General features: G+C 49.3%; 1 protein-coding gene across 2 annotated transcripts in view; it reads left to right on the top strand.

Annotated features, from left to right (window-relative positions):
• DDX46 (DEAD-box helicase 46) overlaps positions 1-14,186 on the top strand; it is a 209,972-nt gene that overhangs the window by 105,003 nt on the left and 90,783 nt on the right. For both annotated transcript variants that reach the window (XM_073573810.1, XM_073573808.1), the window contains exons 11-12: positions 5,404-5,525; positions 11,779-11,857. In XM_073573810.1, coding sequence (XP_073429911.1) covers positions 5,404-5,525; positions 11,779-11,857 — 201 coding nt within the window. The remainder of the gene's footprint in view (positions 1-5,403; positions 5,526-11,778; positions 11,858-14,186) is intronic.

Genomic DNA, 14,186 nt, shown 5'->3' with positions numbered 1-14,186 from the left:
TCCCCCAACCTTCCGGCACTACCTCAGCTTTTCACTATGTCTAACTTCAGCCTGATGCCGTCCAGGGGCCATCTACTGCCCCAGGTGAGGGTGAACCCCCCCACGCCTGGCTGGGCCTCCTCTCTATCTCAATCAGTGGCAGACCTCACCAAGGTGTCTCAGTCCCTGGTGACCGTTCTGGATACGTTGCCCCTGGACTCTTTGGCAGGGCCAAGCAGGTCCCAAGTTATTCCATCTGAGTCAGCCAGCGTTAGTCGCAAAAGACCCAGCCGGAATCCTCTCCTCGCCCCATCTCACCGCATAGCCCTTCTCAGCAGCCTCCCACTCGGGCCTCCTCTCCCGAGTCAGGTGAAGCGCTTTCGGACAGGTCATCTGAGGGGATTTTAGAGCTGGATTCAGACCAGGATGCAAACATGAAGTTCACAGTGCAGAACCTCATTGCAGCGATCCATCATACCTTCGATATTGCTGACTCCCCTGCGAAATCCTCAGATCAGGAGGTTTCGTTCAGACGGGCAGAAACTCCCTCCAGGGTATTTCCTTTCCATTCCGAGTTTGGAAAGATTTTTACCAGGGAAAGAGAGGATCCGACCAGACGCTTTCAAAGAGGAAAGCGTCTCGGCGTACTCTATCCATTCGCTAAGGAGCTCACGGACAACTGGTCTGCTTCTCCCTCGGTGGATCCGCCCGTGTCCAGGCTTTCCAATAATACGGTTCTCCCGCTTTCAGGTGTGGCGTCCCTAAAGGATTCTAATGACAGGATTATAGAATCCCTTCGAAGCGGCTTCAGCGGCGGTATGTCCAAGCTTGGCTTCTTCCTGGGCAGCAAAGGCCATAGCCACGTGGGCAGACTACCTTCGTCAGGGCATCTTGGATAAAGCGCAACCGGAGCGTTTGGCCGATCTCGCCAATCAGATCTTCCATGCGGGGGTCTATCTTCTTTCCGCTTCCTTGGATGCCGCATCCTGCGCAGTTCAGGCGTCAAGCAACGTAGTTGCAATTCGACGTACAATTTGGCTAAAGGCCTGGCAAGCGGACTTGTCTTCTAAAAAGTCCCTCACTAACCTGCCTTTTCAGGGGGTGCGCCTCTTTGGGTCCCAATCGGACCAGATTATTAAGGACGCCTCTGGAGGCACGAGTTCACTCCTCCCTCAGTCCAAGCCTCGCAGTCCTCCACTAAGGCGTCAGTTTCGACCCTTTCGGGCTTTCCGCCGTTTCAATACGGCAGACAACTCCAGCCAACAGAGACCGCAGGCTCTCCAGGATAGAAAGTTTCCTTCAGACCCACTCCTTCCTGGTGATCCCACTCTTCCCAGGGCAGACCGTCCAGATCTAGATCTGGACGGTCTACTTCAGCATGACTATCGTCGGGCACTCGAGGGGTCCTTCCAATTGGGAGATCGGCTTCCTTCAGGGACGTTTGGCTGGCCTCCGTAGAGGAAGCTTGGGTCAGGGAGGTCGTATCCTCAGGATACAAGATAGAGTTCGTCTCTCTTCCACGGGCTCGTTTCTTCGAATCCCAGCCTCCAAAAGATCCAGCCTTGATCTCGGGGTTCTCTACGGCTATCGCCTCTCTCCTCAGTTCCGGGGTGATTGTGCCCTTTCCCGAATCGGAGCGCTTCACAAGGTTCTATTCGAACCTGTTTGTAGTGCCGAAAAAAAAAAGAAAAAAAACGGCGCAGCTCGACCCATCTTGGTTCTCAAGCCGCTCAACAAGAGGGTCCGCCTTCGCCACTTCCGCATGGAGTCGCTTCGCTCGGTCATCGCTTCCATGGAGGAGCAGGAATTCATGTGCTCAATAGACATCCAAGATGTCTATTTACATGTTCCAATTTTCTCCGGACATCAGAAGTTACTGCGTCTCACGATTCGGCAGCACCACTACCAGTTCGTCGCACTGCCCTTCGGTCTTGCCACCGCTCCCAGAGTCTTCACTAAGATCATGGCTGCGTTGTTGGCTTCATTGAAGGTCAGAGGTCTCGTTCTTTTCCCGTACCTCGACGATATTCTGATCAAAGCTCCCTCATTTCAACAGGCTCACCAAAGTTTGTCAATCGTCCTGGACACTCTTTCCAATTTCGGGTGGATCATCAACAGGAAAAAGTCCTCTCTGATTCCTACCCAACCTCTGGTCTTTCTAGGCGGCCTACGGTTCGACACTCGTCGGTCAAGGGTCTTTCTCCCACAAGAGAAGATTCTCTCCCTGCAGCAGGAAGTACGATCGCTGCAGATCACACGACTCCCGTCCCTCCGTAAAGCCATGAGGGTCCTGGGAAAGATGGTGGCGGCGATAGAGGCAGTTCCCTTTGTCCAATTTCACGCCAGACCTCTCCTGCAGGCCATTCTGTCGAGGTGGAACAGATCGCCTCTGTCCCTGGATTGCCCTGTTCATCTTTCATACCGGATCAAGCGGTCCCTCAACTGGTGGTTGACGTCGCCTCTCATTCTATCGGGTCGTTCCTTTCTTCCCATTCACTGGCAGATAGTAACAGCAGATGCCAGTCTCCTCGGCTGGGGGGCAGTGTTCCGTAACCACACGGTTCAGGGCCGATGGTCGGATCGGGATTCAGCTCTGCCGATCAACGTCCTAGAGATTCGAGCGATCCACCTGGCTCTCGTTCACTGGGAGAAACTCCTCAAGGGACTGCCTGTCCGGATTCAGACAGACAATGCCACAGTGGTGGCGTATGTCAACCGCCAAGGGGGGACACAGAGTGTCTCAGCTCTGGCGGAGGTGTCCAAGATTCTTCTTTGGGCGGAGATCTCCATTCCGACAATCTCCGCGGTACACATTCCCGGCGTAGACAACTGGGCCGCCGATTTTCTCAGCCGGGAGGGCCTCGTGGCGGGGGAGTGGTCCCTACATCCGGAGGTGTTTCTTCTGCTCTTCCGTCGGTGGGGCACCCCGGACGTAGACCTCCTGGCGTCTCGCCTCAACAGGAAAGTCCCACAGTTTGTTTCCAGGTCTCGAGACACTCTGGCAGTGGGCGCCGACACTCTGGCCGTTCCTTGGTCGCAGTTCGAACTCCCCTACCTGTTCCCTCCCCTGCCTCTTCTGCCCAAGCTGTTGAAGAAGATCAAGGCAGAAGGAATTCCAGTCATTCTCCTTGCCCCGAATTGGCCCAGAAGGTCTTGGTTTGCGGACATTGTCAACCTTCTCGCGGACGCCCCCTGGAAGCTTCCAGACAGAACAGATCTGCTGTCTCAAGTTCCGATTTGCCACCCCAATTCTCGGCCGCTCATTTTAACGGTGTTGCTGTTGAGACCGAGGTTTTGAAACAAGCAGGATTTTCCAACCAAGTAATTCAGGCCATGATCCGAGCCAGAAAGCCATCTTCTTCCAAGATCTACTACCGTACTTGGAAGGCCTATTTCACTTGGTGTGAGTCCTATGGCTTCGCGCCCATGTCTTTTTCGCTCCCTTCAATCCTAGCGTTTCTTCAGGCAGGACTGGATGCGGGGCTTGCCCTCAGTTCCTTGAAAGGTCAGGTTTCGGCACTGTCCATTTTGTTTCAAAAGACGTTGGCTTCCTGTCCTCAGGTCAAGACCTTTCTTCAGGGCGTGGCTCACACGGTTCCGCCGTACCGGGCGCCCGTGGATCCATGGGACCTTAATCTGGTTCTAGGGGTTCTGCAAGGTCCTCCCTTTGAACCTATCTGAGATATTTCCCTTTCTCTCCTTTCTTGGAAGGTAGCCTTTCTGGTGGCCATCACTTCCGTCCGGCGCGTGTCGGAATTGGCAGCTCTTTCTTGCCAATCTCCCTTCCTGGTACTTCACCATGATAAGGTGGTTCTACAGCCTCCGCCCTCTTTCCATCCGAAGGTGGTGTCTTCGTTTCACCTCAAGGAGGAGATCGTTCTGCCGTCCTTCTGTCCGAGTCCCGCTCATTCCCGAGAGCGGTCCTTCAACAAGCTGGATCTGGTTAGGGCGATAAGGGTCTATCTGTCTAGGACGACTCCCTTCCGAAAGACAGTCGCTTTTCATTATTCCAGACGGGGCGCGGAAAGGTCTCCCGGCGTCAAAGGCCACTGTTGCTCGCTGGATCAAATCGGCAATTTTGGAAGCCTACCGAGTTAAGCGTCGCGGAGCCCCTCCGGGATCAGGGCCCACTCTACTCGGGCAGTGGGTGCCTCCTGGGCGGTACGCCACAGAGCTTCTGTGCTGCAGCTTTGCAAAGCTGCATCCTGCTCATCGGTTCACACGTTTGTGAAATGCTGCAGAGTCCACACCTACGCTTCGGCGGACGCCAGCCTAGGTAGAAGGATTCTGCAGGCGGCGGTGGTAAGTCCGCTGGCCTGATGGAAGTTTGTTTCCCACCCCAGGGACTGCTTTGGGACGTCCCATGGTCTCTGTGTCCCCCAATAAGGCGAACGAGAAAACAGGATTTTTAAGTTGCTTACCGTAAAATCTGTTTCTCGGAGCCTTCATTGGGGGACACAGCACCCTCCCAAGTTCTACAACTCCTGTCCTTATGTTTGTTGGTTATTTACAGTTGAGTTGTCTGTTCTGTTTTTCAATCTATTCTGTTGCTTCTCCTACTGCTTTCTCACTAACTGAGGAATTCCCTGCCGGTCGGTGGGGTGTACACTGCGGAGGAGGAGCTAACCTTTTTTGTGCATAGTGTCAGCCTCCTAGTGGCAGCAGCATACACCCATGGTCTCTGTGTCCCCCAATGAAGGCTCCGAGAAACAGATTTTACGGTAAGCAACTTAAAAATCCTGTTTTTTTTTTTGAAAGTTTAGATGTTGAGTTTTTTGAAGATCCAGATATCTGAACTGTGGCCTTTAAATTCTGATCACGGCAGTGTGCTCGTCACATATTGCATGTCCCAACACCATTGATACATTTCTTCTTTTTGTCTTATTACATTATATTGTTTTATATTTTATATATCCGTGCCAATAAGCTGCCTTGTGGTCATAGGGGGTCTGCTGAAGAGAAAATGTACAGTGCTGGGGGAATAAGAGGACATTCGAGGAGGAACAACGAGAGGTGTGCAAATTGTGCTGGCTGTCAGTAGTGACCCATAATGTTCTGCTTCAGGCCTCATTCACACTTGTGTATGTAGTTCAGTATTCTGCATTTGTACTTAGCCGAAACAAGGGGTGGGTTGCTGCCCAAAATAGTGAAGTGTGAATAAGGTCTAACTTTGTAAAAGCAGACACATTTTAAAAACCTGCATGGCAGAATGGGATCTGCACTCTGTGCCTATAGGCTTCTCAGATATAATCTGAGCAGCCCTGAGCTATGATGGTAGAAGACGTTTCAAATAAAAATCCTTTTGTTCCATTAGTACTTTTTTTTTTTTTTATCATTGTGCTTGTTAGATAGAAGTCAGTACATTATATTGTGTGCGTAAAATGCTATGTCTAAATATGGATTATATCACCTCTTGCTTTTTAGCGGTCATAATGACACCTACTAGGGAGCTGGCTTTACAAATAACCAAAGAGTGCAAGAAGTTCTCCAAGACACTTGGACTGCGAGTAGTCTGTGTATATGGCGGAACAGGCATCAGTGAACAGGTATGAGAAAACATGTTTCTGCAGAGTGTGTATTAAGATCAACAAGTCTATGGTTAAAGAGATAATGTTTTAACAAGCTTAACATAAATCATAGAAAAATGCCTTTTCTCTACCGCTTCATTGGAGGACACAGGAACCATGGGTGTATGCTGCCGCCACTAGGAGGCTAACATTATGCAGAAAAAAAAGTTAGCTCCTCCTCCGCAGTGTACACCCCACCGACAGGAAGTAGGATGTTCAGTTTAGCTTAGTGTCAGTAGGAGGTGGACACGGGTCTTTCACTAGACCCTTATCTACCTCAACGTGCGTCGTTTCTTTTCAGGTTTTCCGGAGGGATACAGTGTGAATGGTCACTACTGTACTCCCACACAGAGACTGAGTACGGCGTGTACTGCCAACCCGTATCGTATGTCTGGACGACAGGACCCCATCCCCTAGCACAGAAGCGTGCTTAGGTGTTCCAGACCCAGTCCTGGCCCACCGTGTCCCACCTACTTGCCCACCAGAGCCTGTTAGTTGGAGGAGACGTGACGTCCTGCAACCGTCAGACGACTTCACCTTAAGAAGATAGGTAACGAAGAGGAGACCCCTTGTCAGGTGTAGATGGTCACTGGTAATTTAGGCCCCGACTTATATTCGGGCCTGGACCTCCCTTTCCCCTGGCCGCTCTCCTGCCGCACTTGTGGGAAGCTCACTTCCCACCTGAGGGTCGGCGGATCATTCATCCACCTTTCGCCGGGCGCTGTGCTCTTCAGGCTTTCCTCAGTTAGTGCCTTCCCTCAGAATAGGCGACGGTGGGCAGCAGCCTGCTCTCCTCAGCGCGGTGCCCACGCCCCACCATTTTTCCCCCGCATCTGATAGGATCCGGATTAAAGCGCCAGCGTTTTCCGGGCCTCCGCACCGCCCCCACTCCGTCGGTGGTTTCCTGGGACTAATCTAGGCCCCGGCTTCATTGCGGCCTAGTTCTCGGTAGTTCCGCCCCCCTGTCTTCTCTGTATTCGGGCAGGCTTTTTTCCCGCCTGTCTCCCCTCACTTCCCCGGCGCAAGCTACGCCCTCTCTACCCGGCCTCACATGCGGTGCAGAGATAGTAGCCATCACCATCTTCCTGCACCCAGAGCTGACGTTTAGCTCCGTCCCCATGCGGGCTGTGCAGAGCGGTGTTTTTCACAGCGCGCTCATTCTATTGCGGAGAGAAGCGTCTTCCTTGGCATCCTCCCAGCGGTCGCATTCACCCAGCGTGGGACCCGGTTAGTGCCTTCACCTGGCAGGACCAGCTCTTTCCTGCCTATCTTCGCTCAGCCCAATCAGGTACGTTGCGGAGTATAAGCCCCTCATAGTAAAACTAAGCAGGGCCACACTTTCCGCGGGTCCAGTGAAGGAGCAGAGAATTCATCTTTGCTAGTGTGTCTCATGTGATATGCGCTATAGTCGTACCGTACAATCGATAGGGGTATAGGGACAGTCTTTACCGGAATAGCACCCTGTAGCCGTACAGTCCCGGACGTAACGGTTTTCTGGAGCCGTACAGTCACTAACGTAATGGGTTTTCTGGAGCTGTACGGTCTCTGACGTAATGATACTCTGGAGTCGGGCAGTCACCGACTTTACAGTACTCTAGAGCCATACAGTCACTGACGTGATTCACTGGCATAATAATAATCTGCTGCACTGTCTCTAGTGTATCAGTATGTCTGGTGTCATAGCACACAGAGCCATGTAGAGCCATGCTGCTGTCTTCTGTAATTGCCGCATGGCGTTTGGTAGAAAGTTCCATCGCAATTGCAGATATGTGCCTTAATTTTCAGTAGAGCAAGACTCGATCATTGCCTCACACATATTGATGCTGGAGCCCTGGCATAGCAGCTGCTTCCATAGCTCACAGGCACTCGCCCTTCCTTTTTCTGCAGCCCCCTCCTGACGCTGGCTTCACACTGCCCTAAGCAGAATAATGAGCTGCTTCTATCTCTTCACTTCTGCAGTGTTTTGGCCGGACTTCAAGCTGGATAGAAGTCCGTGTTACCTGGCAATTGTCTGCTGTGGCTCAGTGGATAAGGAAGCTATCCACAACTCGCAGGTCCAGGAGTTGCAACCCTGGCACACAACAGAGTATAGTTTAGTCTCTTTCGCATCCCAGACCTACTGTTCTACTGTCAAGAGAATTGACAGGTCAGAATCTACTTTAATACAAACTTCAGGGTACGGCTTACTGCACATGAAGCCGTTATTCTGCCTAATGCCGTCAGGTATGCAGACCTAGACCGCAACACAGAAGCCGTTATTCTGCCTAATGTCGTCAGGTATCCAGGCCTAGACCGCACCGCAACACAAACGGCTGTCTCCTATATCCTTCTCCGGGTTCTCTCCACGCTGATTTGTTCACAGGATACTTAGTCGATTGCAGCTATACTATATCCGCTATCCAGGCTTCAAACGCACCACCTACCAGGTACAGTGGTTGAAATGGCCGTATTACTGTGGAGACGTGTCTGGGGTTGACTGCTTCAGTGGTACTGGTGTTCAGTACCGTATTCAGGTGAGTCAGACTCCCTCGTATTCAGGTTCCTCGCGTCCTATTGCAGCAGTATTCTATCCCTTATCGAGCACTTGGATAGTACTCTACCAGACAGGTTTAGTCAATACACGCCATCTTTCCGGTAACTCAAACGTACCAGAAGTCCATCGACTACATCGGCCCGGTTCTACTGTCCCATTGTCAGATGAGTCAGGAGCACCGTCTCTCACGTTCCTCAGGGTCCTTTGCAGCCTTTGCCTAGCTCCCGTCTAATCACCACTCAAGGTGAGGTGTCGGCATTTATTACCTCTGGCGGGCTGCAACTGCGATTTCAAGCCTCTTTCATGTGAGTCTATGACCTCTTTCAGCTGCATATTTCATAGCCAATAACATCTGTGGTTTGTTAACAGTTAAACGTAAAAAGCTACCATGTCCAAACGGAGGGGATCTCTGTACCGCAGAGCGGACCTCAGTAGCAACATAACTGGATACTCCACCTTCAGGTAGGTCAGACACTCTCGTGTCAGGTATGGATGGTCGAGGTTACTGTGGCATGATCTGGACCCTAAGTGTGAGTTGCTCCACAAGAGTTTTTTGTACCACCTTCTGATCAGTTTACAGTACCGTCCGCAGGCTATCTTTACTGCCCGGTGTGTTACGCCTATCATTAATGTTTGGCTAATAGTAGTTTATAAGTTCTAGTATGGCCTAAGAGCCTTCAAGCTACCACAATGCCTAAGCTCCTTATTTGTCGGAACTTACCTATTCTTTCTTACAGACACCGGATAAAGCCTCCAGCAGCTCACAGATGTGACTTCTGACCGTGACTGGGACAGGTATCCCACCTCAGACAGGAGTGGGGATCTCACTCTGCGCGAGTATCGACCAGGGTAGAAAGCTGCTCCAGTCTTGGATCTAAGGATGAGTCTGGTGATAACACGTTTCTTATTTCAGCTAGAATGCTATTTTTCACTGTGATCTTTGGGCGCGTGTTGTCTTAGACGTAGGCATGCGGATCTACACACTGCAATCCCCTCCCTGCTCCAGAGTGTCCAGGATGGATTCGGTCGTTTACGTCGTCATAAGGATTGACCTCCCTTTCATCAGCCTAGCTGTCTTTCTGGGGTCTATTTGATCTACCTAGAGCCAACTTTCTTTGCAGTTGACATACTCCATGTTTTGCCATGGACTTTCCTTGCTCTACTATTCACTTTTTGTAAATCCAGCTGGACTATTTTTTCCCATATTCACCCTCATCCCTGTATGCTGGGTTTATCTTCCTCTTGATCTCAGTCTGATCGATCTGAAAAGTCATCCAGTAGTCTTCAGTCTACCTGCTTAATCGAGCAATCAGTTGTCTCTTCATAGGCAACCTGTGCCTACATTGCAGCGATGAGATCCAGGTTATCCCCAGGTTCCATTCAGTACGTTTTCAGTGTTCGGTTCTTTAGCAGGTTCTCAGGGCCTGCTCTCAGGTCTTGTCGTTTTCTCATAGAACGGGCTTCAGCCGTTTCCAAACAAGAGGGCGCCTCCGTATATCTTTTTGTCTCCTGAGCGCTTCACAAATTAGACTACTTCTGCGACTACGAACCCTCCGGTTCCAAGTTCTCCACAACTACTGTCCTTCCTCGCCCAGACGTGCATCCCTCAGGGATACAAATGTCGAATTCACACAGTAGTTAGCAGGGTCAACCTTGAAAGCACCCGCCGCCATAGCGTGTCCTGCCTTAGCCCCCACTCTTGTTGCAAAGTTCTATAGACGCGTGGTCTAGTTTGCTCAGAGCATTCTTTCTGGAGGCCGGTCGGAACATTTGACTGTCCAAAAATTTTTCTTGCATGGAGACAGTTTTTCGCCTAATCGTTCCCATCTAAGGGTCCATTTGGTTTTCGGTTTCACGAGCGAAATTATCCCCAAAGAGGTCCCTCACCAGCTTTCCGTTCTTTCCGTGTGGCTCCAATAGGCCAAATTGTTAAGGAGCTCACCGGAAGGTCAAGCGCTCCCCTTCCTCAGGCTAAGCCTCGTCGTTCTTCAGTGCTTTTTCCTCAGCATGACATTTGGGGATCTAGGATTGAGTCCATCCTTGTTTTTGTCAGGAAGAAATTTTCTTCATTCAACATTTACCTTCTGTGAATCGCATGATTTTTTCCTTGTTCCATTAAGTTCTTATCCAGGTCTTGGTTTCTTCAGGGCTTTGGCGATGTCTGCCTTTGCAACTAACGGGTTCATTTTCCTTTTCAGTTGGTATATTTCCCTTTCAGACTCTCATCCATTCCAGGGGTCTTACAGAGCCTGTAGCAGCTCTGGTGCACTTCCTGTGGATCAAGGGTCCACTGTCCATCATTCTGAATTCCCTTTCTTTTGTCCCTCGGACTTTTCCTTCATGACGCCCTTTCATCAGGCTTCTTGGCCTCAGCAACGGTACTTCTCAAGCTCAGGCTTGAAGTGTAGAGGTCCTCTGGCCTTCAGGTTAGAGTTCTGTTCGCGGAATCTGGTCGGCATTAGTAGGGTTGCCGGCTAAGGAAGGACTGCGTTCTTTTGAGTACGATGCACTCTGCCCTGGCAGTGTGTGTCCTCCTGGCGGTACGCTTTGTGCCTTCGTCTGGCACCTCTGCAGTGCGATAATGTCCTCCACAGGTCCATAAGGTTTTCAAAGTCCATGCCTAGCTTCGGCAAGTGACGATCGGGGTGAAAAAGACCTCGCAGGTGACCTTGCAGGTGACGAGGGTGACTTCCTCATCCTGATGGAGTTATTTGCTGTTCCCTCCCCTTGATGACTGCTTTGGGACGTCCCATGGTTCCTGTGTCCCCCAATGAAGCGATAGAGAAAACAGGATTTTTAGTTGCTTACCGTAAAATCTGTTTCTTTGAGCCTTCATTGGGGGACACGGCACCCTCCCAAGTTGAACAGCTCCGTTTACTGTATAATATTGTTACAGTATGGATTTGTGTTTCTGTGGTTTTTATCTCGTTTACAGATTGCTTCTCCTGCTGCTTTTTCACTAACTGAACATCCTACTTCCTTTTGGTGGGGTGTACACTGCGGAGGAGGAGCTAACTTTTTTTCTTCATAGTGTCAGCCTCCTAGTGGCAGCAGCATACACCCATGGTTCCTGTGTCCCCCAATGAAGGCTCAGAGAAACAGATTTTACGGTAAGCAGCTAAAAATCCTGTTTCTTTACTTAGTAGCCTTTTTTCCTCTTCATTGCTTCCTGTACTGATCATTCACACCAATAGTGAAGTCTTACTGAGGGTTCAGATTACAGCTGCTGCTCATAAAATATGTGGAAAGAGGAGGTTAGGAGGAAAATGCTTGAGTGAGTGAATAAAGCGCAGGTACAAAAAAGACCATTTTAGTACATTTCTTCTCACCCTGTTCATTACTGTTGTATAATGGTGATTCCTGTGTATGTAAGAGATTGGGATCAGGATGACATAGCAGCTAGTGTCCACCCAGTAGCTTAGAGAAAGCTGACACATAAATGGCTCCTGCAGGGGAGGAGAAACAGTGATGTATGCTGAATAAAAGTCATATATTGACCAGAAACAATGTCATTCCTTGCGTACACTTAATGTTGCAACAGATGTTATAGTAAGAGAAGCTTTACATTGGTGGTTACATCTATTACCAATATTTTAAAAGCAGCCTCAAAGTTGGCTAATGCGGTTTTCCATGTGGCTTCTTGGTAGACCACTTCATTGTACTTTCAGTAATGCCTTACTACGCTTTCCTCTGTTCCAGATTGCTGAACTTAAGCGAGGAGCAGAGATAATAGTCTGTACGCCTGGTCGTATGATTGACATGTTAGGTGCAAACAATGGTGAGTCATTCTTTTTTTTTTTTTTTTTTTTTTGTGAGAGGTTTTCTATTTTATTACCATTTCACAAATGTATTTATTTGCTCTGATTACAACTCTGATTAAAAGTATATGGGGCTATAACATTGATGTCCGGTCCAAAATCTTTCCGAATGAGCATGGAGATGTAGCCGCAGTGCCCACCTCATTTACACTGGCACTGGGGCTCACCTAATCCTAGAGTTTTAGCGCTGTATTCCCAGTAAACCGTTTTCAGACGTAATTTGTAAAATTACTAGTGTTACGGCAGTTGTCATTGATGACAAACTGTAGGGGGATGATTCCAATTTGTCAGATTGTCCTGGTCCTTGGCTCATGTCACCAATTTTATGGGATGCTTCCACGCTAGGTTACGTCTCTTTACTTTTTTGAGGATAATAGGTCCCATGTCAGAAACCTACTGGAACCGTAATATTTCACACATGTGACTGATTTGTTGCAGAATTTTTGTGATAATAAAAAAATCTGTTCTGTACCTACAAATGGGAAAGTTGCAGACATATCATCATGTGAACATGACGTTATTGCTGCAAATGCCTCAGTGTCTGGTTCTGCAGCTGAAAATCATTAGGCTTACTAGAGGAAAATGAGTAGTCAGGTTGTCAGTAAATGAGTGCAACCTCTTACCTAGCTCTTTTCAGCCAATGTTACACCGCCAGCTCACGCACAATACATTTCTAGTTCTCAGCAGTTATTCCCCCCACTTTACACTTTCAAGTGCACAACCTGAAATTTGTGAGAAGTTATACAGTCCAGGTCACTTACTGAAACCGAAGACATTAGGTAACATACGCAATTTCTTTAGGATCCCGAATAAAAATAAACTACTGCAAGCCGATTTTATTTTTTTTCTATAAACTGCTCCCTTTGCTTGCCTTCTTCTGAAAGTAAATTTAACTTAAAGGGAATCTGTCAGCACAGAATGACCAAACCAAAGAGTGGCGCTCGGTGCATCATGGCAGGATAAAACATTTAAAGGGAATCTCAGCAGGTTTTTGCTAAGTAATTTGGAGGCAGCGTGCTGTAGGGGTTAAAATACAGATTTCAGTGATGTCTCTCTTATCAAGCTCTTGTTTGCTTGCATCAATTTATCACCAGTGGTTTATTGCTCGGACACAGCAGCATGGGCCTCCTGATCCAACACGCCTCCTCCTGTGATGAGCAGCTCACTGTCTATAGACCTTGTATATACAGAGTCTGGTGTGGGCAGGGGTGTTAGATTCTGCTTCCTTGTGAACTCCAAAATCTCAATTGTGTTAGAACGGCTGCACCCAGTAATCAAAGTGATACATCGTTGGATTCAGCTACTCTTTGCCTACATGAGGCTTCTCTCAGATGAGGTAGCAAAAACCTGCTGACAGATTCCCTTGTTTCCAGTGCATGTTTCCACCTGCGTGTTTTCCATCTACCTCCATTCTGCTCTATGAAGCCAGATCTGACAATGAAGATGGGAGTAGTGCAGATAAAGGGAAAAAGTAGGTGGGAAGGTTTATTTAAATATTTTCTCTTGCATCTACACCACTGAATTGTTGTAATAAGTGGTTTCAATGCGGCTCCTTATAGCGATTTTGGGGACTGCACTTTATTGCGGTGAGAGCATATCAAATGTCTCAATAAATTATGTGCTGAATAAGTGGCTGCACATTCTGGGGAAATCCTTCTTAAAGTGAATCTGTCACCAGAATTCACAATACAAATTGCATATGTTAACCTGCTCAAAGCGATGAGACTTGTGTACTTACTTTGAAAATGGCTATATAACCCTTTATGAAAGATTATCTCCCTCTCCGCTCATCTCACTTGATTAGCAGCTCCTCACTGTCCCTAAGCCTAGTTTCACACTAGCGTTCTCGGGCGTAGCGCAGGGCCGCCGCTAAGCCCCACCCCCAGCCGCGCCCCCTCCGGTCAGTTCCTGCTCTGATCGCATGACACTGCATGCAATCACCGTACCCTATATTTAGCGTTGGGTACGCTGACCGTTCGCTGGTATGATTTTGCTGGCGCTGCGCCCTTTTGACGCTGCGCCCAGCGCACAAAAATGCAACACAGCGCGCTTTTGTGCGCTGGGCGCAGCGCCAGCAAAAGCAGACCAGCGCACGACCAGCGTACCCAACGCTAAATATAGGGTACGGTGATTGCATGCAGTGTCATGCGATCAGAGGAGGAACTGACCGGAGGGGGTGCAGCTGGGGGCAGGGCTTAGCGGCAGCCCTGCGCTGCCCCCGAGAACGCTAGTGTGAAACTAGCCTAACACTGCTCAGGATAAGCTGCAGCTGTCAGTCATTCTGGGTGG

The sequence above is a fragment of the Dendrobates tinctorius genome, unplaced genomic scaffold (assembly GCF_039654945.1).
Source record: "Dendrobates tinctorius isolate UK_male_01 unplaced genomic scaffold, ASM3965494v1 ptg000036l, whole genome shotgun sequence".
In the NCBI taxonomy this organism is placed as follows: Eukaryota; Metazoa; Chordata; class Amphibia; order Anura; family Dendrobatidae; genus Dendrobates; species Dendrobates tinctorius.
Note: the sequence above shows the minus strand (reverse complement) of the source record. Positions and strands in the feature narration are given on the sequence as shown.